The sequence below is a fragment of the Felis catus genome, chromosome A2, assembly GCF_018350175.1.
Source record: "Felis catus isolate Fca126 chromosome A2, F.catus_Fca126_mat1.0, whole genome shotgun sequence".
NCBI lineage: Eukaryota > Metazoa > Chordata > Mammalia > Carnivora > Felidae > Felis > Felis catus.
In genome coordinates, this window is record NC_058369.1 from 139,502,598 (window position 1) to 139,528,184 (window position 25,587).

At 36.7% G+C, this 25,587-nt stretch overlaps 1 protein-coding gene across 5 annotated transcripts in view; it reads left to right on the top strand.

Moving 5' to 3' along the window:
• PTPRZ1 (protein tyrosine phosphatase receptor type Z1) overlaps positions 1–25,587 on the top strand; it is a 186,839-nt gene that overhangs the window by 141,791 nt on the left and 19,461 nt on the right. For 3 of the 5 annotated variants that reach the window (XM_023250521.2, XM_023250523.2, XM_045052659.1), the window contains 8 exons: positions 4,045–4,189; positions 11,778–11,869; positions 14,591–14,676; positions 17,558–17,578; positions 17,743–17,839; positions 22,503–22,585; positions 24,085–24,219; positions 24,765–24,899. In XM_023250521.2, the coding sequence (XP_023106289.2) occupies positions 4,045–4,189; positions 11,778–11,869; positions 14,591–14,676; positions 17,558–17,578; positions 17,743–17,839; positions 22,503–22,585; positions 24,085–24,219; positions 24,765–24,899 (794 nt within the window). The remainder of the gene's footprint in view (positions 1–4,044; positions 4,190–11,777; positions 11,870–14,590; positions 14,677–17,557; positions 17,579–17,742; positions 17,840–22,502; positions 22,586–24,084; positions 24,220–24,764; positions 24,900–25,587) is intronic. The other 2 variants (XM_023250522.2, XM_045052660.1) reach the window with 1 other exon arrangement.

A 25,587-nucleotide genomic window follows, 5' to 3' on the forward strand; every position in this document is an offset into this window, starting at 1 on the left:
GAAATACTAGATAATTTCATGGAATTGATCATAAGAATTTTACAACTTGCTTTTATTAAATTTTAAGGCATTTTTTAAATTAACAACAAAAATATTTAAATCTTAATGTAATTAGTCAAAAGATAGATCAAGGTAGCATCTTGCAGTCTTATTGCATAAAAGCGGATATTTATAAGCCAGATCATAGATACCAGTCTAATTAGCATATTTTTTTCTCTTTGTCATTTCCATCTCTTGAATTAGTTGTATTTTTCCTTCAGTGCAGCAGCAATTAAAAGTTTGTGCATTTTGATAGAAGTTTTTCTACATTCTGACTTGATACCTATTTAACATTGCATTCCAGTTTAAACACTTACACTCTGCTATGTGAGAATGAATAATGAATCCGTAGGTCACTATATTCATTAGTGTTGCCATATATATGAATTGTTATCTGGCTTCAATTATAGTACGTGGGGTTTTTTAAAAAATTTTTATTAGATTTAAAGACGTATGAGGAGTTCATCCTTTTTATTTTATCTTACTAGACAGTGATATCGTCAGTATGTTCTTACTAAGTTATGCTATCAGGGAGAAACTATATATATTACAAAATGCCAAACCCAGAATTATTGACTGAAACTTAGCAATTTCTTTTCAATGTGCTAATCTGATTAATTATTAAGTGTATGTTCTCCCACTGATGAGGACAAAACAGTAGAAATATACCTTCCAATATCATCAGGTAACACAATTAATGGAGTGAGATCAAACAAGATTAGGGGAAAATTCTTGCCTGTTTTAAAAACTGCATCTGTAAAAAATCGTATGTACTCTGTCTTATAAAATAGTTGAATGTGCCTCTTTATCAAATGCATACAGACTAATTTTGAAACTTATTATTTTATTATGTACTTCTAGAATGTAGAGTATTTTATAAGACACGTTCCCTAAAACAGTAGAGGTAAGGCCAACATTAGTATCTGCAATTTGTGAATGCATAAACTGAGACCCAGAGATACTAAAGTATGTGATCAAGGTCACATAGGGAGTTGACACAAACTAACACTGCAAACGTGTTATTGGTGTCTGTCTCTTAGAGACTATGCTTTCATAATTGAGGACAATGAGATATATATAATGCTTAATTTGTAATACCAAAATTATACTGTTTTATTCTAAAAATGTATTTGAAAGTATTCATCTTATCTTTGTTTACCAATCAAGTAGATTCTTGTCTTATTTAGGTAGCTCATATACACTACTGAACCATGTCAAAATAGATATTTTAGCCTCAACTAATGAATATAAAAATCAATACAACTAGCTCCTCATTATAGTATGTAAAAGAACCAGTTGATTGTCTGTACTTTCTTTTTTTATATAATTTTTTTTAATTTGGGTATATTTTATTCCTTCTTTATTTTTTAAAATAATCTCTACACCCAACTTGGGGCTCAAACTCACGACCCTAAGATCAAAAGTTGCATACTCTACCAATAGTGCCACAATTTCATGTGGTACCTCATCTTGTATAAAATACCTAGATTTCATAATATGTAGTTAGCATGGATTTATCACTCTGACTCCTCAATGAAAGGGTTTATTTTAAAATCAGACCTCCCAGAGAACTTATGAGTAAAGTCTATATTACAAGATTATATGTGTGTGCATATATGTATACAATGTGTGATATATATGGTAATTTGTTACATATTTTATGTGTTATATATCTTACATATATATCACATGTATGATCAGACATATCTCATATATATGTATGCTCATACATATACATAAATGAAAATGCATGTATCTACACACACACATACATACATATATACACCTATATACAAATTTCTATAAAGATTTGTGGTCATTGAAGACCCGTGTGATTATATAAGCACACTTTGTGTATAAATTGATGTACATTATTGGTCTCAAACTTTAATATGGATCAAAATCACCTGGAAGATTTGTTAAAACACAGGCTGTTGGGCCTTGTCCACAGAGTTTCTGATTCAGCAGATTTGTGATGGTCGGCATGGGGCGCAAAATTCGCATTTCTAACAAATTCCAGGTGTTGCCAATGCCAGTATTCTGGCAATCACATTTCAAGAATGACTGATGTTGATAATGATATGAACCACTATTGGTAATTTCTAGGTACCAGGGGCTTTTCTAAGTGGATTATTTCATTGTTCAGCCACAAATTTTCCATTTAGATAATAATAGTTATAATAGAAAAAGTGTGAAGACAATTATGTATTAAAACAAGATGGTTTCCTAAATTTTATAAGGAAACTCAGTGCATTCACCATCAGATTATTTAGGCTTCGAGATGAGCCTCGTTGCAATGTGTAATGACCAGAGCAAATGAGTAACAGTAGAAACTAAAGCCTGGGCTTCTCTCACAAGAATATGAACTACAGCTCAGGGATCAATGGATTTACAATATTTCCACTTGTTATTCAGTTTTGTGATTTTTAGTCATCCCTTTGCATTCTACTCTTTTCAGGCAAATCATTCAGAATTATAAGAAAAAATGTCTAAGGAAATATGAGTATCATTTGTCGATTGATACATTTCTCATACGAGTGGGTTAAATTTTTGACCCTTTGTGTATCGTCTTTCAGAAGGAAGCTACTGTTTTAAACCTTAAGTCCTCTGCCATTAGCTCTACCTCAGTGCTGTGTTCATGAATTTGTTACTCTCAAATTTATTTGTAAATCTTTACATTAAATCAATTCCTTTTGTTCCCCTTATCGCTAAAGTAAGATAGTTGGTATAAAAGAACCTAATGTGCCAGCTATGTAGAAAGCAATGTAGACTCTCATGGGGAACTGAAATGTTCTACTTAAAGAGCTCTTCCAGAACTTCTGCAGGCGGACGCGATGAGGGCTTTTACTTTGCAACAGTGTCAGTATGTCACCATGGCAGAGCAGTTCTGATGTGCCCTTGTCGTGCTTCCCCCCTGCACACACCTCAGTGTAGAAGGGAAGCATTGTGACTGGCCACTGATACACTGAAGTTCTGAAACTCTTTTGAACAACTTGGAAGGTTAGCTCCAGTTGCAATGATTTTGAAAGTGCTAGAATACTAATGCACGCAGTTGGTCACAGATATAGTCATTTTCCATCTTTTGAAATTAACCCAAGAACAGACTTCAAGCTTTTCCATAATTTACACTTGCATATTTGAAAAGAATTTCTTCAACCTATGTACTCCTTCAGTTCCCATGCAATATTATTTTTCTTTTTTTTTTTAAGTTCATTTATCTATTTTGAGAGCGTGAGTGTGTGCAGGCAGGGGAGGGACCGAGAGAGAGGGAGAGAGAGAATCCCAAGCAGGCTCCACATGATCAGTATGGTGCCCAGTGCGGGGCTCGAACTCACAAGATCAAAACCTGAGCTGAAACCAAGATCAGATGATTAACTGACTGAGCCACCCAGGCACCCCGTATTTTTTTTTTGATAGAGAAAAATAGTTGATAAGAAAGGCATTCAAAGTAACACTTCAAAAGCAACCTGTATTTACAGTGTAAATAGTTTTCTGGGTGAATGGCTATCCTAATGTAAGAAGGTTTTCCTAAGATTCTCTCTTTATGAAATTATTAATTGCTCCTAGCTATTTATTTAATTGCAGGATTAGAAACCTTGTATTCAGATTAAGTTTGGAAACTCAAGATTATATATGGTACAGTAAGTAGCATTGTTTTTCCTGGCTATTTTATTTAAAAACTTATTTTAATACTTCTTTTATTTTCTTATTTTAATACTTCTATTTCCCTTTTAATAAGCTTTTCAAGGCAGTATTATGCTCACTTCCTGCCACAGCACCCGTCCCTAGGTGCTCATCTCTGTTGGGACATTCTAAGTTCTTCAGCCTTACTTTTTAAGCTTTGTTTTACTCAAATTGGCTTATAATCATAGACATTCTTTGTATCATAGATTTGAAATTTTAAAGGAAAATAACAACAATGAAGGTTGCAAATACTCAGTTGAAAAATGTTGTGCCTTTTCCTTAAGCTTAAATATCAACTCTCTCGATTTTCTCTGACTACAGAGGCCAGTAATAGTAGCCATGAATCTCGTATTGGTCTAGCTGAGGGGTTGGAATCCGAGAAGAAGGCAGTTATACCCCTCGTGATCGTGTCAGCCCTGACTTTTATCTGTCTAGTGGTTCTTGTGGGTATTCTCATCTACTGGAGGTAAGTTGAATGCTTGTTTTAGAAATGTATTTCATAGAGCTCAGATTTTGCCTGTGTTTTTTTTTTTTGTTTTACCTGAAAGTTCTTCAAAGCATATTCACATTCTTTTTCCTTGAGAGCTACCGTTAATTTATCCAGGTAACGATGAATTAGGTGAATTTGTAAATCCAAAGACATAATAATATAATACTTGATTGTTTTTCATACACCAGTGAAACAATTAAAGGGTAAAATGGAGGAACCCTGGCTTAGTTAATATTTAATACAGTATTTTGACAGTTGTACTTTCATAGTAATCTAATTAACCTTCAAATGTTATCATAGCACTTAACATAAATCTAAGCTTCTCAGCTTAAATGCTCCAGCTGTTACAATTTCAAAAGTTATTATTTAGAAAAAACATAGTTTTTGCTATAGTAAAAACATGGTTTGTTTATAATTGTGGATTTTGTACAAGATGCACATCAGCTGCATGCTAATAGCAAAAACCGATAGCCCCATACACAAGAGTAAAAATCAAGCAATTAAAATATTAATATAATTAGAAAATAAAGTTGACCATATTAAGATGCATAGAATTCTAAAGTTAATTATAGCTTGCCTTGAGGATAAGATATAGTTTTGCTGTCATCAATACCCTATTAAAACTTTTGTTTATTGATTTTAATGTTTTTATTTTGAGAGAGAAAGAAAGAGAGAGAGAGTGCACATGTGCAAGCAGGGGAGGGACAGAGAGAGAGGGAGGGAGAGAATCCCAAGTAGACTCTGCACTATGAGTTCAGAGCCCGACACGGGCCCCATCTCAGGAACCGTGAGATCATGACCTGACCCAGAATCAAGAGTTGGACGCTTAACTGACTGAACCACCCAGGCACCCCTGTATCCTATTAAAACTTTTAAAGGACAAAGACGGTTGCACTCACCGTAAGCTTCCCATCCCATGGCATTCAGAACACGCTTCAAATTAGGAAGTTTACTGGAGAAACAGTGTAAGTCAGTGTAACTATTATAACTGTGTCTTGAAAAACAAAAACTTTACGATGATATAAGGAATCCTAGCTTTGTAATTTATTGCTTCGTTTTAAAAGAGAATTTTGTTCAGAAGATCTATAATTAATTCCTTTTTGTTTAGTAATGTCTCTCTGTAAGCTCATATGGCCACTCTTTATCTCTTTATGTGTTATCCTAAAACATATTCTCTCAGTTTATTCAAAAATATTTGCCATTTTTAAGGACTGTTTCTCATGTGCCTAGTACCATGTTGACTACTATGGAAAATATCAAAAACGGATGAATGAATGAGAGTCACTATCCTTGAGAAATTCATGCTTATTGAGAATTTTCTATGAAAAATGTATAACCTACTATACGCAAGTATACACACGACAGCTGAAATCACTAATGTTAAGAGTGGTCAGGGAACAAAGGATCTTGATAGGCCAGGATGAGCAGAGTAAATGTAAAATGCTGGGCTTGCACTGGATAGGGTTCAGAAAGTGGAGATAAAGGAGACAGCTTTTCAGGCAGGAACACAGCAGGTGGAAGGAACAGGAAGCAGGAGTAAGCTGGGTGTGTCTGAGACAGGCCTGGGGCAGGCAGTTGCATGTAGTTGGACACGGTGGACTAAGGTAGAATGTTTTCATGATGAACTGTATTTCATATCCAACAACTTTACAGAAAAGAGTAAACTGCAGTAACAGAACAGATCATACTTTTGTTACCATATGTGAGTTGGTGGTCTATTTTGTCCATAACATGATGCAAACAAAGCTGCTTTCTTCACTGGTTCCTATAATTGCCAATGACTCTTTCTACAGAAGATTCCATGCTCAGCAGAGGACCGTGAACACAGTACATGATTTATACATGTTTTTTCAACAAGAATTCATATTGCTTTTCTCCATACTCCCCACTCGGTTTGTTGGCCAAACTTTTTATCAACCTTGATGTGTTCAGATTACTGGCTTATATTTAATCTGATTTTCCCTGGCAAACCAATGTTTGAAGTTATTTGGAATTAGAGGTAAAATTTTTTTAAATAAGATGGAAAGTAAGCCCAAATTCTACTTCACAGTAAAGAGTGTTAGAATAAATTTCCAATAGAAATGTCAATCTTAAGACTGAAATAAGAATGAGAGTTTTGATCTTTGTTACTTAGTATTTCAAGTTTATTTTTTGTAGATTTGAAAGTGTCTTATTTAATAGGATTTGATATTTCATGGAAAATTAAAATCTGGAATGGTATTTATTTTCTATTAATAATGGATTATCTCATCTGTATTATGTGGAGAAAAAAGATAAAATTACTAGTTGAAAAATACTAATTTGACCTTCACCAACAAGATGTTTCTCTTTTCCTCACAAATAACACTTTATGTACCTTGAACACAGAGTGCGTTAGCTTAAAAAATGAGCGCTCTGATGATTTTATGTATATATTTTATATCTATCTGTCAAACATTCTGATAAAATCTGTCACTCTTTTACTTACCCATTTCAAAATTTAACACCTCTGTCCTCACATCCATTTGAAATTAATTCACTTCAAAATGTAACTTTTTAGATCAGGGATACACCAGGGGTATTAGTTGGTGCAACACAAGATGACTATATTAGTTCCTTCTTCGGGGTTTTTGTGAATATATTCAAATTTTGATGTAGACCCATTTGTAAACAATATGATTTCACTAGCCAGTATGGAAACATTTTAGACCTTTGTGGAAAGCACAGCCTGTGTGGAAAAGTTCAAAATAGAATGGCATACCCACAAAAGTCCTCATAGTAACATGGTCCTTATGAGTTTTTCCAAGCTGATATATTTAAATGTTTTTCTAATCTAATTTCTTAGGATGAAAAATTACTGTAAAGTGGTATAATAAGTCTTTTTTTTTCTTTGTCTCTTTACCCAATTCAAAGCGGTCCCTGAGGTTTTGTGTAAGCCTCAAGAGAAAGCATGTTGTAGTCGGAAGACAGAACAAATCTGGATCCCTTCCCCATTTCTGCCTGGCATTTGTTACGTGGTCTTGGGCATGTCACTTATCCACCTGGGAACTGGTTTTCCTGTCTGTGCATTTCGGGGGAAGGTTCACTAGATCATCTTTAAGATTGCAGTCCGAGCTTCTTTAGAGTTTCTGTGATGAATGCAGCATAATGAATAAATATGGTTTTATATTTGTATAAGGATCCAAAAAATGGAAATACATTTCTAGCTTTTAATTCCAAATACTTACTGTGATGAAAAGGTGTAAATCAAATAATCAGATTAACATTGATTGATAGGACCTATGTCTACAAGTTTAAAACAGTCATCACTTTTTTCATTATGGCTGAGTGATAATTAGCAAGAGACATAGTTATCAACACTTAGCACATAGACGTGAAGACATTCACTGCTTATACAGAACAGATGGACTATAGATATTGAATCTTGTCATACATTAAATAATGTGCCCTGAAATTATTTTCCAGATGTTTTAAGGTAGAATTTACATGAGCCAAGTCGTAAGTTTCTAAGATACAAAATGACTTCAGTAAGGAAGATTTTCAAAAAGTTCTTTTTAAAGAAGACAAAGGGCAAATTTTTGAGAGCTTTTTTAAGAGTTAAAATCTAAAAACTATCAAAGGCATAATCAACAAAATGGCACTCCATCAAAAACAGTATAAAAAAGAACTTCCCATAGACAATTGTTTTGGCTTTGGGGAGAGGGAGGAAGAGCAATATGAATTCTCTCATGGTCTGAAATTCAAATTTGTGAGTCACACAGGGTAGCTACCAACCCAAAACGGAGGCCTCCCATGACCATGCTGCCTCTTAAGTCGAATGTCACTTCCTAGGTAGAACTGCACTATAAAGTGGACTGAATATAATACGTGTGACTTTCCTCAAAGCTTTATCCTACACTATTTTAATTTTGATTTTTCCCACTTACAAGTTTTTTGGTATGATTTTATAGTGTTCTTTTGTTATGCAAATAACACTAATGGACCACTTATTTGCTTAAACAACACATATTTGTTTACATAGCTAAAAAGAGTAGAGTTGGTATTTACCCAGATCCTACAATGAATATTTACCATGTTAAACCCTAATACCAATAAGTTTCAACTTACCGTTTTCTATTCCATGAGGGCTGCCTTCTTCCCATTTTCTCAGAGCCATCCTCTATCTACTTATCCAGCCAGCCACCCATCCACCCGTCCATCCATCCATCTTCCTCTAGCTATATATATTTCACTTCTCCTTCCCAAATATCTTGAGATTTTAAGTTATCCCATTTGAAGCACAGGTAGGCAAGAAGTCTGGGATGCAGCTGAGTAGCTTATGGTTGGTGGGATTTACTTGCTACTGGAAATCCATCTAATCATTAACACCATGGCACTGTTTTCAGAGTTGGGCTTACATAAATCAGAAGACATGGCCCCATCTTTTAAAAAATATAATGAGGATATAGGCACAAAACAAATATATTGCAAGATAATTACCCTAACTAACAATCAGTAAAAAAATATATATATTTAAAATCATCTAGCAGAGAGTTCAGAAGTGAAGGCCATCCTTGGATTAATTAAACATATTTTTCAAAATAGTCTTTGTAAAGGTGAAGATGAATCAAAGTTTGTGTTGGGTGCAGTGAAAACAGAGAAACTGGAATGCTAGAGGCAGCTTAGGAATGAGAGGCTTTTTTTGCTTTAAGTTGATTCATTTATTTTGAGAGAGAGAAAGAGAAAGCAGGGGAGGGGCAGAGAGAGAGACTTCCAAGCAGGCTCCGCTCTGTCAGCGTAGAACGCAACACAGGACTCGGTCTCACAAACTGTGAGATCATGACCTGAGCTGAAATTAAGAGTTGGATGCTTAACCAACTGAGCCACCCAGGTGCCCCAGAAATGAAAGGCTTTTTCACGGAGAAGATACCATTGAGCTGCCTTTATGGAAGATAGTACTCGTGAGTAAGGCATTTTGGTCAGGAGAACCATGTTTGAAGCAGGGAGGAGAAAGTGAGGACAGGACAAGTCATATTTAGAGATCTACGACTTGTTTGTATTTGTGGAGTATAAACTTCAAGAAGAAAGTCAAAAGGGGTGAGGGCCATAGATAGATAGCATGTAAGTACTGAAAGATCTTGGGCACCATTAGCTAAATAAAACCTGTCAGGTACAGAAATAGAGCCAAGATCTCAAAGTAACAGGGAGATAGATTTTTGGCTTGATACCAAAAAAAAAATAACAGCAGGAGGCCTAACAGTGGAATGGGATGGCCTCCTCTTGCAGTACCATTTAGAGGTACTTAGAATGAGTTTTCAGTTAGGACGAGAAAGCAATATGTGGCAACTAAAGGTGTCCTCATAAAGGACTCCTTGTCACCGGAGATGATCTTTCTATGTCAGAGATGCTATCCAACAAATTCTTCTGTCTGTGGTGATGTTGCACCAGGTTCCTTAAGACATTTTACAACTCTAAGATTCATTGAAAAATAAATAGAAACCCCTTTACCAGCTTGTGTAACCACATTTTAGAGGAATCAAAGAGATTTAACTCTGTGATCTTAAAAGAGGTATCAAACCCAGTGTTTTCCTATTGTGTCAGAACATGCTACCAAACTTGCCCACTAGTTTCTGCTCCAGTCTGGCTTCACATGGGCTCCAGTGGAGACTTTCAGTGGGACAGTTGATCACGAGACCTGTGGCCCTCATCCCTCCCATTGTTCCTAGTCGGTTGTACTCTTTCCGCTTTCCAGGAGGTGAACCTGGCTCAGGCCCCCTCGACATTGGATTCGACACACAGTCATCTTCCTCCAGTACCACCTGTTCTCACTAGAAGACATTCTTGTGTTGTCTTGATCGTGTCCTCTTGTCAAAGGCTTATACGATCCCAGCAGGGGGCTAGTCCTTACTATGCACGTTGTTGCTTTTGGATGGTTCTGTTGGTTTTTGTTTGTTTTTTTGGGTTTGTTTTTTGGTTTTTTGGTTTTTTTGCTTGTGACATTAAGATTATAAATAAACTACATGAATTTATACTAGTCATAGCGGTGAATTCATTGAACAAATATTTTGGGGCACAGGCAACTTTAAGTTTGGGGGGACTTACTGCTGTTCTTTGCACTGAGGCATAACACTGCATTAAGTCAGACCACCTTGCCTTTGCAGGGCTCACATTCTGATGAGGGACGACCAACTAAAAACATGTAAGACAAATACATAAGTAAGGATTTTCAGAAAGTGCTAAGTGCCATAAAGCTGGCAAGAGGCCAAAGAATAGTGATGTGGTGGGATGAGCTGGTACTTTTAGTTACCATGGTCAGGGAAGGATTGTCACAGGAAGTACCAAAGCAATGGGAAGGAGGCAGGTGGCCAGAAGAAACGTCAAGAGCCAAGGCCCCAAGGTGACACTGATGGAGCCTCTTGGAAGGAGGAGCAGAAGACCAGTGTGGGCCTGAGCCTAGTAGTAGGGGACGTTGGAGAGGACCCCAGAGGCAGGTGGGGGACCAGGTCATAGAGGGTCTTATAGCCCTTGATGAAATAACTGAATATCATTCTGATTCCACTGGGGAAGCCACTGAAGAATTTTACACAGGGAGCTGATTACTGAAAGAATGTTACAGTTGAGGTGTGTCCTCATAAGAACAAATGTTACGTTAAAGCTCATTAGAATAAATATCTTGTAGCTTGAATCTTAAATGGAAAGTGAGATTGGCATCTTTACTCACACAGATATTTCTAGTTAAACTTAAATACTCATGAATAACATTTCATATAAATTAAATGACCCACATCAAAGAGTGTCATTAGCAGTTTTAATTATCTAAATTTTTTTAATTAAGTGTGGTTTGCATTAGTTTAAAGCAGCAGTTGGTTCTTTGCTCTTCTCAATAGTTTGTGGTCTGCTCTTACCAGATGTTACTCTTATTATCTGAATGAAAATAGATTCAGGTGACATTGTAGGTCATAGTTGTCGTTGATTCCAAATATATTCATTCTCAAAACGCTCATCAACAAGGCTAGCATCTGTTGGAAAGAAAATCACGCCTGTTTTTGGTTACATGCTCATTATTTCCTCACTTTGTTCTGTCATTACTGCATTCTCATGCTCTCAGTATAAAGCTGCCTTCCTTGTCCATCAAAATATCACCGCTGTCAAATCTCACTTCCACAGTCATGGCTACCTTTTCCTAGCAGCTGAATTGCTCAGAAAGGTGTGGTCACTTAATGATGGAGTGAAAAGAGCTCTGGGCCAGGTTTCTCTTCCACTCTGGTCCAGTCCCCTGTTGCTGGTATATAGCAACAGTGGGAGAGTAACCAGGGTGATGAGGTGTCCTTATCCTAGCAAAATACTGTTGGGTACCAGCTACGACTGCAAATGCCACCTCTGCTTTCAGTGTGTGTCTGGTATCTACTTACTCGTATGCATCTGGCACATGTAAAACTGAGATAAACTTGGAGGCCATACAATTCTTTAATGCTTTGTGTTTTGTAAGATACAGATTCCCATTTATGTTTTAATTCTGGAGATTTCTGTCGTAATTTTCAAGCAGTTTTAGCTCAGAAGTTGTCGTATGGCAGCTAGTACATAAATTGCTTTCTTTTCTTTCCAGGAAATGCTTTCAGACCGCACACTTTTATTTAGAGGACAGTACCTCCCCTCGAGTAATATCCACACCTCCAACACCTGTCTTTCCAACTTCAGGTAATAGCTTAAGGTGTGACCATAAGTAGCTGGTAGATGTTGAATGGAAAGCATATGCTGGAAGGTTTGTCCCTGTTGCAGTGCTTTGTAAATGGCTCTAACGTAGACGAGTGATACTTCTGAGTTGCCCAAAGTATTTATTACAGCCGGGTGTCAGGCACCCAGGTTTCTGCCTTGTTCTCATTAATTTTGGACGTTCTTAGCCAGGTAGACCATATGGCAAGATAACTCAAGACTGTTCAGATATAATGTTAACATGAACATAGCAATAAAAGATTATTTAAGAATAAGGCTGACCTTCGTCGTTTCCATTACTTAAATGGAAACCTGAACAACAAAAGTCAGGATAAAGCAATGCAGTAAGGGTGAATAGGACAGGATAACAAAAGTAAGGATAAAGTTTCGTTTCCTTCTGATCATCTGAAATTATGTGAGAAAATCTCCCTTAATTATGTTAGAAAAAAACTGTAAAATGGTGGGGTAGAAGGAAAACATGAGCGCACAAAGAAATGTGTAATTGCCTGAAATACTTAAAGCCACAATGTCAAACAGTTTGAGTACCTGGGGAAATATCGACTATTTTTAGCAGAACTTACCTGGTTAACAATACTCAAGAATTAGCCAGGGTCATTTTGACTGAGACGTCCATTGACCCTGGAGTTCACACTGTAAGATCACAGACACTTATTTAATTAACATTTCATAACATTTCAGAATGAAAAGCAGTAACAATAAAGGAATTGCCTAGAAAAATGTGAACTTTGGAAGAAGCCCCTGAAGGATAGAGGAAGAAATAAAGACACAGAAAACCACCAAACCAAAATAGAAGGGGAAAAATTGACAACGTGGCTATTTTACAGAGACCTCCTTTCAAATTGATACTCTTTAGGTTATTGTTAGAGGCCCAAGTTCCACAAGATGTCATTTTCTGAAATCTCGTGATTTAAAAAACATAAAAAACAAAACAAAGAGAAGCAATTTCTGTGTAATTCTCAGCAGGCATAGGAATTAGAAGTGTTTGGCTCTTTCCCGTCTTTTGTCCACTCTGAGTCTTTAGCCATCACTGTCTTATTTCTGTCTTATTTCTGGGTTATTGTCTGTTAAAATTCTGTACAGTTATTTGAGTACAGCACAGTTTCTCATCAGCATATTAAGAGTTGTGAGATTGACAGCTCTCTGTTATCTGTTGCATTTTGATTCACTTCACTTTCAAACATACCTCTTCTACAGACTCCCCCAGCATGTGGGGAGCACATTAGCATGATATTATCCGAAATATCCAAAGTCCAGTGTAATTTATTATTAGCAGTAAATAATCCCAAATCAGGACCTTGTCCAGGAAACCCAGAATCTCTTGTTCTACTTCTCAGAAGGGTTGTGATCAAGGGCACTTCCTCATTTCACCTGTGCTCCAGATCACCCAAATAAGCACCTTTTCATGTACGATCAGAAATTGGATATGTTGGTCTCACTCACTTGCAGACCAGTCTGTGAAAGAACTAACCAAAATACACAACTGTAAATAAAAAGTAGTCAGTTTATGAAAAGAGGTTAGGTGTGCAGGATAATATCTATGGGTTTGAAGGACCTTTACCAGAAGAACTGATGATTTAGATGTGACAAGCTATTTCTGTTTTCTTGTCTAATTATAAAAGCTACTTCCAGGCAAGATCCTTCCGTAGATGTGAAGGCAGAGTTGCACCTTTGTCTAGTGTTTCTTAAGCTTAACTGGCTAATTCAGTTTTAGTATTCAGGTACACTCACGGAAGGGAGAGAACAGATGGATTCTACTTTTTTAAAAAATCAACAAATTCTTGGTAACTGAAGCTTAAAAATATTAAAGGGCCTAGATGCTGAACATCTGTTGATGTAAATAAGTGTTTCTAGAGAAATGTGTTTGATGTTTCCTTGTCAGAGAAATCACTTGTGAAATCGCATACTGTGAACTAGTGATATGTTTAATCTAAGAAAGTCTTTCCAGAGGAGGGAAAGAGAAAAAACAGAGCCAGTTAAAATAATTTGGCCCCTTCACAATTAATTAACAGATCCAATGACATTGTTTACATAGCATATTTTTAAGTAAGAATTCCTGAAATTTTACATATTAAAAGTCCCAGAGGTTTTTGACGTTATCCTTAATGAATAGTCTGCATGTCAATGTTTTCTATTATTTGTAGAGAAAAATAAAAAATGTTTTTGAATGGAAACATCTGACTATATAACTGTAAAACATTAAACTATGTTAAATTGAAATTACACCACATATTATGTTTAGTTCTTGGTAAAATTGAAAATATATTATTTCTGCATTTTTTTTTTACCCAGAACTCACATTCGTGTTAATGTATTAAATGTAAATGCAACTTCTACTCATGTTAAAGAATGTTATCCATAAAAAGATGCAGTCCATTGATAAGATGTGAGGCTTTGGTGGAATTTATCATTTAACATTAAAAATTCTTGTTTCTTTAGAGTATGAAAGGAAAAGAGATTCATGATCAAATCAGAATTATATAATGCAAGTTTTGATAGTAAATACAGAGAAACTTGGTAACCATTGCTTAATGTTTCATTGGATGCTGAGATTCACTCGGGATTGTAGGAATGCTTGAACTTTGAAGTTGCTTTAGAAGAAGGCATTTTATAAATCTTTGTAAGTGAGAGGCATATTCCTTTCTGTTGAATTATCTTTTCCAAACAAATTGTTTTTTATTTGCTTAGATGATGTTGGAGCGATTCCAATAAAGCACTTTCCAAAGCATGTTGCAGACTTACATGCAAGTAGTGGGTTTACTGAAGAATTTGAGGTATGATTTTAATAAACTTATTTGAAATAATACAAAAAAAGTAAATTTAATAGCAGTAGGCTATTTCTTGACCTAAAAACATTGAAACTATTTTCACTTCTAGAAAGAATACTAGTTCCATAATCACTTATGTGTTTAAGAGATGTGTTATGATTACCATATAATTTAGAAAATTGGTTTTCCATTTTAAAAACCAAGTCATACTAGTAGAAAAAAAACATTTTTAATTTTCTCCCATAAAGTACAGAATTCCAGTATCCTTCTTTTAATCTGAATTAGTAACACTGATTCTTTTTAATTTCCTAAATTATATAAATTATACTAAACTACTAAATTTCATGATTTTCAAGCAAAGTACTTATAAACTCTTAGTTTTCCACCATTGTAAGTACAGAAGCATTTCATTTACAAGGTATAATACAAGTAATAAATATTATACAAGGTAAGGTCCCATCTTCTTAAGAAAATATGCATTTCTAAAAGACATTTGAACTGCATAATCAGTAAAAATTTTTCTAGCAATGTTCCGTAAAATACTCATATTTAGAAGTGGCAGAGAAATTTGCTGCAAATTTACCATGGCGCACTGAACCTTCAGTTAAGCAGATTTTTCAAAACAGGGTACTGTGAGCCCAGAGTTAACAATGACAACCACAAAAAAATAAAAGTTACCATTATGCAGCACTCCTTAATAATGCCAGTCCTTGTACTACATGCTTTTATATTTAGTCTTCACCCAGCTCTAGAAGTTATTTGTTTTTATTTCTATTCATACTACTGATGAAATCAACTTCCACAGAAGTTAATTAACAAGTCATAACTAGCAGGGCTAGACCACTCACCGTGATGAGCACCAAGTAATGTGTAGAATTGTTGAATCCTTGTACTGTACGCCTGAAAATAATATAGCATTACATGTTAATTATGCTTCAGTTTAAGTAATTAATTTCTAAAAATACCAGTGCTGGGTTTCAAACGTAGGTCCGTGATTTTAAAACATATATACATACTTTAAAAAAATTTTTTTAAGTTTATTTATTTATTTTGAGAGAAAGAGAGAGAGGAAAGGGCAGGGAGAGTATCCCAAACAGGCTCTGCACTATCTGCACAGAGCTTGACTTGGGGCTTGAACCCACAAACTGTGAGATCATGACCTGGGCCGAAAGCAAGAGTCAGATGCTTAACAGATGGAACCACGTAGGCGCCTCCGTGGCCTACCTACATTTTCCGTTCCAGAAAGCAAGGGATCTTCAGCCTTCCCTCTGGCCCCTCCCTTCTAAGAAGTGTCACCTTGCTTTTCTGTCTCCCCCTCAACCCGGAAATGCTCTATGGACCTCCCACTCTCCCCTTGCACCCCGCAACTGCTTCCCAGGAGTCACATCAACCAAGATATATTTAGGGAAGGAAAATGCCGTAGGTTAGAAAGCTTTAAGAAATCAAAGGAAATAGAAGTGAAATGTGATATATTTTCACTAAATTAAAGATAATAGAAGCCAATTCATTTCATTTTAAAAGAAATCTAAGTCATAGCTACACTGAAATAGCGGTGAGGTAATGACCAAGTAAAGTGGAATAATATAAAGAATTACGTATTTAAAACATCAAATTATTTTTTCTTACTGTAATAGAGGTTAGAGGGTGGGTGGTGCCTTCTTAACTCACAGAAACTATCAGGCTCAGAAACAAAATTGCAATTGAAAGAGGGAGACTGGGTCAAGGATCTAATTTTCCAAATTTTAAAAATCACGAGGAAAAGTAGATAACTTATAATAAAACTTGCTGCTAACATATGCATAAAGGCAGATTCATAGTTTTTACAACCATAAAATAATTTTCAATATTATGAAGCAGCTCATAATTAAATTAATAAAATAGCCTCACATTTTTACTCAAAAGTGTATTCTTAATTCCATTGCTCTTATCTCACAGTCTGATTCAAGAAAACGTTTCATTAACTTAATAATTAGTTTAACAACTGGTAATACTATGCCTTTTAAGTGTTCATAACATGAAATTGTTTGTAAATCTAGAGTGAGAAGGGCTTGCTGTACTTACTGTAGAAGAGGCCTTAAAGGGTTATCTGGACAGAGGCTGGGCCATTTGCTGAGGAGTCAGATTCACATTTGGGCTATATACTTTCTCAAAAATTATAAAGGTTTTATCTTATTATCTTAATGCTAAATTATTATAAATTCCTACCTAATGTATTTAGATAGAAAACATCTCTGAAAAGGATTTTAATTCATTTTAAAAGATAATTGGCAGAAATAATTATTCTGTACCCGTGGAAGTTTAAATTAAAAAGAAGTCTACTCATTAAATATGTAGAAAGTAATGCTATCAAAATCAAAATGATATAATATGTGTGATAAAAAAAATTTAGAAGAACTTGTAATGTTCTGGCAACCCTAAATCTGTTACAGACCACCAAATAGGAAGATATTTACTCTTTAAAATTACCCTAAATAAATAAAAAATATATATATGTGTGTGTCACTAATTCAGAGTTTCAAATAGTGCTATCGTGGTCAAATAAAATGTTATTTGGATATTAGCAAATCTGACTAATCCAACAAAATGTGCCATCAAATATATGGTTTTTCTCATCTGCATTTTTTATATTCATCATATTATTATACCACCGTACCGTTTTAAAAGTGTTATTTTTTCCTTTTACATAATTTTAAGGTTCCAAACTGTTAGAAGTTTCTATTTGCATGCAACTGTTTGAAACATTCTGTTTTGTTGCTATTTGACAAATGTATTTATTGCATGATCATAGTTTTCCATTGTAAACCTAATATGAACGCTTTTTTTTCTCATTTGTCGTGTGCTGTGGAATTTGATTTCTTTACTTTTTTGGCATTCATTCCCTCATTAGACACTGAAAGAGTTTTACCAGGTAAGGCATTATTTCACTGCATTTCTTTTAGCCAAGAAATAGTTATAACATGTAAAACAAATTGGGGGGGGATAGACTAATTTGTTTTGTCCTCTACATTATATTTTGAAGGCACTTTGTTTGAAAGGATATGTGTTAAAATGTTATACATAACTTTCTTTCAGGAGGTGCAGGGCTGTACTGCGGACTTAGGTATCACAGCAGACAGCTCCAATCACCCAGACAACAAGCACAAGAACCGCTACATAAATATCGTAGCCTGTAAGTATCTCCTTAATGCAGCCCTGACATTATCATGGTCACTCTCGTGCTACTCAGCGCTGTCCGGCAGTCTGACGGCAGACCTCAGCAGAGCTGTGTCAGGGGCTTTGGCATCAGGCAGTAAGACTTCTGTTAGACAGTACGTAGCATTCTACTGCTCTGACTAAAATACATTCTGCAATTAGTGATAGGTTTCTTTATTTTAAGTTTATTTTTATTTATTTCGAGAGAGAGAGAGAGCACAAGCAGGGGAAGGGCAGAGAGAGGGAGACAGAATCCCAAGCAGGCTGCGCACGGGCAGCACAGAGCCCGATGTGGGGCTCAGACTCAAGAACCGTGAGATCATGACCTGAGCTGAAGTCAAGAGTCAGACGCTTAACCGACTAAGCCACCCAGGCACCCCAATGATATGTTTCTTTTAAACAAAACAAACTGAAATTTTAATCCAGGCCTTTCTTCAGACATGATGGGCTATAAATCTGTTCTTACAGTGTCTGTCATTATTTATATTTCCTGTTCCTATTTTCACTTCAGATCTGTTTCTTTCTATGTGAGTTTACTAATCAAATGAGATTTTCTTTAGATTTTATTTTTCCTTCTACCCTTTTCCTCCCTTTCTTGCTATTCGTCCCAGGGTCCTACAAAGGGCTAGTTGGTTTCTTTTTTTTTTTTTTTTTAACGTTTTATTTATTTTTGAGAGAGACAGAGAGAGCGCACACGCTAGTAGGGGAGGGGCAGAGAGAGAGGGAGACACAGAATCCAAAACAGACTCCAGGCTCTGAGCTGTCAGCACAGGGCCCGACGCAGGTCTTGAACTCACGAACTGCGAGATCATGACCTGAGCCAAATTTGGACATTTTAACCAACTGAACCACCAGGGGCCCCTAGTTGGATTGTTTTTATTCCTTCTTTCCCTTTATTTCCTTTTCTGTTCTTTCTTTTTTTCCTCAATGACCAGCTGTCTCTTTTGTTTAATGCAAATTTACCTATTTTTCCTATGAAATTACAGTCTTCCTTCTATCTTCTTATAGCACCTCATGTTTACATATGTTCCCTTTTATTTTCTTTATATTCCCCCTCCATCTCTTGAAATCCATCCACATCCCATCCCCTGAAAATTATACCTTTTCTCCTTCCTTTTATATTCAGTGGGTCTCCCTGAATCCTATGAACACCAGCTTGATTATTTAAATTCCAGTTCTTTTCTAGTTTCTGGAAGCCAATGAAACCGTACTTCCCTTTTAAAGAAGTTTTTATATACATCCCAGTTAGTTAACATACAGCATAATATTAGTTTCAGGTGTACAATAGAGTGATTCGACACTTGCAGACAACACCTGGTGCTCATCACAAGTGCTCTCCTTAATCCCCATCACCTGTTTCACCCATCCCCCCCCCCCCCCACCCGCTCACCTCCCCTCTGGTAACCATCAGTTTGTTCTCTGTAGTTAAGAATCTGTTTCTTGGTTTGTCTCTCTCTCTCTCTCTTTCTCTCCCTTTGCTCCTTTGTTGTGTTTCTTACATTCACATTTTGTTGTGTTTCTTACATTCACATATGAGTGAAATCATATGGTATTTGCCTTTCTCTGACTGACTTATTTCACTCAGCATAATACTTTATGTCTGTCCGTGTCATTGCAAATGGCAAGATTTCATTCTTTTTTTATGGCTGAGTAATATTCCTGTGTGTGTGTGTGTATGTATATGTATGTGTAATGTGTATATATATATATATGTATATATATATATATATATATATATATCTGTGTGTGTGTGTATATACATACACACAAAAACACTAATTCAAAGGGATACATGCACCCTGATGTTCAAGGCAGCATATATATATGGTATATATATCATACCTTCTTTATCCATTCATCAGTCAGTGGACACTTCGGTTGTTTCCATAATTTGACTATAGTAGATAATGCTGCCTTGAACATCAGGGTGCATGTATCCCTTTGAATTAGTGTTTTTGTATCCTTTGGGTAAATACCTAATAGTGCTCTTGCTGGATCATAAGGTAGTTCTATTTTTAACTTGTTTTTATGCTTTTTTTTAACTTGTTTTATTTTTTATTTTTTTTAATTTACATCTAAATTAGTTAACATATAGTGCAACAATGATTTCAGGAGTAGATTCCTTAGTGCCCCTTACCCATTTAGCCCATCCCCCCTCCCACAACCCCTCCAGTAACCCTCAGTTTGTTCTCCATATTTATGAGTCTCTTCTGTTTTGTCCCCTTCCCTATTTTTATATTATTTTTGTTTCCCTTCCCTTATGTTCATCTGTTTTGTCTCTTAAAGTTCTCATATTAGTGAAGTCATATGATTTTTGTCTTTCTCTGACTAATTCCATGTAGTTGCAAATGGCAAGATCTCATTCTTTTTGATTGCTGAGTAAAACTTCATTGTATATATATACCACACCTCCTTTTCCATTCATCCATCGATGGACATTTGGGCTCTTTCCATACTTTGGCTATTATTGATAGTGCTGCTATAAACATGGGGGTGCGTGTGTCCCTTTGAAACAGCCACCTGTATCACATAGATAAATGCCTAGTAGTGCAATTGCTGCGTCGTAGAGTAGTTCTATTTTTAGTTTTTTGAGGAACCTCCATACTGTTTTCCAGAGTGGCTGCACCAGCTTGCATTCCCATCTATTTTTAACTTTTTGAGGAACCTCCATACTGTTTTCCATAGTGGCCACACCAGTTTGCATTCCCATCAACAGTACAGAAGGGTTCCCATCTCTCCACATTTTGCCAACACCTGTTGTTTCTTGTGTTGTTGATTTTAGCCATTCTGACAGGTGTGAGGTGATATCTCATGGTAGTTTTGATTTGCATTTCCCTGGTGATGAGTGATGTTGAACATCTTTTCATGGGTCTCTGTGTCTTTGGAAAAATGTCTATTCATGTCTTCTGCCCATTTTTAATTGGATTATTCATTTTGGGGGGAGGAGGATTGAGTTGTGTCAGTTCTTTATATATTTTAGATACTAACATTTAATTATCACAGTTTCTTAAAATTTTTTTTTACATTTTTTTTATTTTTGAGTGACAGAGGGAGAGCACAAGTGTGGGACGGGCAGAGAGAGGGAGACACAGAATCCGAAGCAGGCTCCAGGCTCCGAGCTATCAGCACAGAGCCGGATGCGGGGCCCAAACCCACAAACTGTAAGATCATGACCTGAGCTGAAGTCGGACGCTTAACTGACTGAACCACCCAGGCACCCCTAATCATCACATTTTCTTAAATAGTTTGGACAGATGCTGCTTCCTTCCTACAGGGCTCACACAGATTTTTATTAGAAGGTTTTAGTAGCACGTTCTGCTTCATGTTTGTCCCCCTCAACCAAAGCAACCCTCCTGGCTGCACATAAAAACTCAGTTGCTTCTTAGAGAGGGTGAAGTTATCAAATGATTCCCTCTACAAGCTAAATAGAAAGCACCTACCAGGTAATTAAGAAGGGGATGGAGACTAACATTTGTTGTATACCTTCCTCATGCCTAGCTCTGTAAATATATTAGTTCATTTAATCCCTAAGATAATCCTGCACAATAATACTTTTGTAGATACTGTTGTAGACTTGAAGAAAAACAACCCAGAAAATTTGCCCAGTAATACCCCTCTGAAAGTATTAGAACCAAAATACAAAAAACAAAAACACCAGGTCAGCCTGGCACCAAACCCATCTCTCCATTGCCACATATATCTATTTCTGTAAGACATTCCCTGCACTTGGTGAGCTGCTGTTGTCACAGAAGCATTACAATCAGGATGTCTCTCTAATTGTCATGGTTTGGAATGTATTCACTTCTTCATCCTTGAAAAGAATAAATCAATTCTGCCCCGTGAAACTACCCATTTTCCTGCTAGTAAAACTTTGCTTTCTTATTATATCGCTCCTCCAAGTACATATAATCTCCCTGTAGATCCAAAGGTAATCTCAACCTCCTCATTTCAACATATCTTAATTGCCTTAGTACACCATGTATAAGTTACCATAGTTTTCACCCCCTTTAAATAGACAGTGTGGGACCCATGCGCCCTGTTCTCGGGCAGCCATTCTCCTGCCTGGCTGTGCACTAGCAGGTCTTTGAGGTTGTCCCCTTGAAAGAGCTGTTTGCTCTAACCATTCAAAGAAACTTCCTAAGTCCCTTCTCCTTCTCTGTCTACCTTCTCTTCCTCCACCAGCCTCCAGTTCAGAGTGCACATGCTGTCTTCCTTCCTTAGCTTTCTAAGACACCACAACACTCTTCTCTCCCTGTCATCTGTTCACAGCCCCAAGATCCATCTTTGGAAACCATCTAAGATGCCAATGTCGCATTCCAACCATTATGAAAACGTTTATTATCATCCCAAACTAACACAATCTCTGTCTTCAAGTGCCCCCCTCATACTTTGCACCACGCTTGACGCCTGAACATATTCTTTCTATATATCTGTTCTCATCATCTGCATTAGAAACCTTGTTGAAAGCAGAAGCGCTTGTTATATTTGTCACCTCTGTAATCCGTAAAACCTACTGAAAGTAAATTATATTTGCATTGATTTTAATTGTATTTGATGTACCATTATGTAAACATAAATGTCCTTTGTGCTGAAAATTCATCCATGCTATAGTGAAATATTTTCTTTTTTTTTTATTACAGATGATCATAGTAGGGTTAAGCTTGCACAACTTGCTGAGAAAGATGGCAAACTGACTGATTACATCAATGCCAATTATGTTGATGTAAGCATGCTTCCATTGGGACGTTTATGGAGATTATATTAGACCATGAATTTATTACACCACTGTGCTGTACTTATACTAGTGCTCGATACATGTTATCTGACAGGTAATAAACAATACAAATCAGCAGTAGGACATCCCACAGCTAAAGGATTTCAGATTGAATAACGTTCAAGCCCTATACGTGCTTTCTCTCATAGGTGAGAGAGGTAATTCAGGCTGGGAATGCACGTTCAAGGTAGAATATATATATATATATATATGTATGTACATGTATATGTGTATATATATATGTATATACATGTATATGTGTGTGTATATATATGTGTATATGTGTGTGTATATATATGTATATGTGTGTGTGTATATATATATATATGTACATGTACACATATATACATACACATTTGGATAGGTTTATAACTCCTTAACTGTGAGGGTCAGGACTAATGCTTATTTTGAATATCCCACAGTTCCTAGCACCATATTGTGTAAGGAGCAGGTGATCAATAAATCCTGACTGAGAAGTTCTGAAGGTAATCTGGCTAAAAGGCAGACATGTGATTACTAAGCTGGTTATCAGCCTTATCATCTCTGGCACTTCTCAGGATACACAGCTATGTGGGGCTTATTAGCGATCTCCCGGGACCGCAGACCACTGACTGATTTACTGGGTTTTCACTGTGGTCAGTTGAATGTCAAAGGAGCTCAGTTACTTTCCTGACACTGACCTTGCAGTCTAGATGCCTTCAGGCTTTATGCTGTGTGGAACAGTTAATTCAAAGAAGTGAGCACCCCAAAATACAGGGTGTCTTTGTTAGAGGCGGCACTTCATGCTTCCGGAGGAGGCAATGTGTACCGCAGATCCAATGTGGGCTTTGGAGTTCGAACTGGTTTTGAGTCCCAGCCCTGTCACTGGGTAGCCATGAAAGCTTGGAAAGCCACTTAATGCCCCTGAGCTTCTCCTCATCTCCAGATCAAGGATGACGCTTCCATTATGCATGCAGATTAAGGATGCAGGTTCATGTTCATAAACCATCTCAGGTAACAGTGGGTGCTCAGCGAAGGATAGCTGTTAGTTATTAGCATTGCTTAGTACCGCCAAGGAGAGGGTAGGGAGGCAACCAGAGGCTTCCTGACTGCTGTAGACAGCTGAGCCCCAATGCCCGATATGCATTTCAAAGCAGTATACACACAATTCAAGACCAGCATAGTAAATAGATTAGATTAATTTAGATTAAATGTACTTGGACTAAAGGTGCAGAGAATAGTGTCTGTGCCAAGGCACAAAGAACTTTCTATATTTTTTAACAAAGATCATAGGTAAATGATTATTATTTTTGCTAGTACTATCGAGTTTTCCAGCATTGCACGATTACTTTTTATGGTTCTTCTCTTATAGGAAAAAAATATGCTGACCTTAAAAACTTACATATTGCACAATAAAATGGCATAAAAAGAGCAATTTAGTAAAAAATGTTTGTAATTTGTTTCTTCAGGGTTACAACAGACCAAAAGCTTACATTGCTGCCCAAGGCCCACTGAAATCCACAGCTGAAGATTTCTGGAGAATGATATGGGAGCATAACGTGGAAGTTATCGTCATGATAACAAACCTCGTGGAGAAAGGAAGGGTATGTAGGTAATCTGTGATCTCATCCCCACAATGGTAATCAGAAGTGCTTTAAGTTGCTTTTAATGGGCTCGGCATTAGGAAGCAGGTGAGGTTATGAAGACTGATCAGGATTCCTCTCTAGTTAAAGTTTGACGGCTAACGGGGAGTTTAACATTTGTAATTAAAGTTTCACTATAAATCAAGCTATCTGCTACTTAAATGCATTCTTCATACTGTGAAAAAAAAAGTAATTGGGGCTCATTGCAAAGCAATGTAGAGCAAAACAGATTTTAATTCACAGGAGCTGGATTCTAACCCCGACTTTGTAGTGACTCAGTTCATCTGGTCTCTATTTCTTCATCTCAAAGGGGGAAGTTTGGACCAGATCATCTCAAGTTTCTCAGCTCTGTAATTTTGTCCCTGGTCTCCTCCAAAACTACTCCCCCATCACATAGAAAAGGAAATGTTTGAAAGAACCAGGAAGCCCGTTCCTGTCCCAGTGCCAGACCTCTCCAGATTTCAGGGGTAACACTTATATTGAGCCTTTTACTTTCTCTTTTGCAGAGAAAATGTGACCAGTATTGGCCTGCCGATGGCAGTGAAGAGTACGGGAGCTTTCTGGTCACTCAGAAGAGTGTGCAAATGCTTTCCTATTATACTGTGAGGAGTTTTACTGTGAGAAACACAAAGATAAAAAAGGTGAGTCCACAAATGAAGGTCATCATCAATTGAGTGATACATCTGGTCTTTTTTTAAGTGCGTGGATGGCACAACTCAGGGGAGGCTAAAACTCTCTCTGTGTATAATATAACTAAAGGCATTGAGAGTTCTTATCATAACCACACCTCATTCCCAAAGGTTTCTGCTAAGTCTCTAAATGCCAGCCAAGGCTTTGGAGCCAGATTGGTCATGGTGCCAGTGGCTGCAGTGGATTTGATGCACAAGGGAAACTTCCTTCCCCATGTGATACCTGCACATGCAACCAGAAATAGGGGAGATCAAAATTTTAGGGGAAGAAAAAAACAGTGATACATTAATCAGGGTTCTCCAGAAAAATGTGTGTGTGCGTGAGAGAGAGAGAGAGATTAAGAGAGAGACTTTTTAAGCAATAGACTCCATGCCAGAAATTCAGACAAAGTTTTTATATTTTAGTCTCAAGGAGAATTCCTCCTTCTTCAGGAAACCTCATTCTTTGTTCTTAAGGCCTTCAGTTAATTGGATGGGGTGTACTCACATCAGGGACTGCGATCTGCTTTACTTGAAGTCTACTAATTTAAATGTCAATCACTCCTAAAAAATACCTTGACAACGGGGAGGCACCTGGCTGGCTCAGTCAGCGGAGTATACAGGTCTTTTTCTCGGGGTTGTGAGTTCGAGCCCCATGATA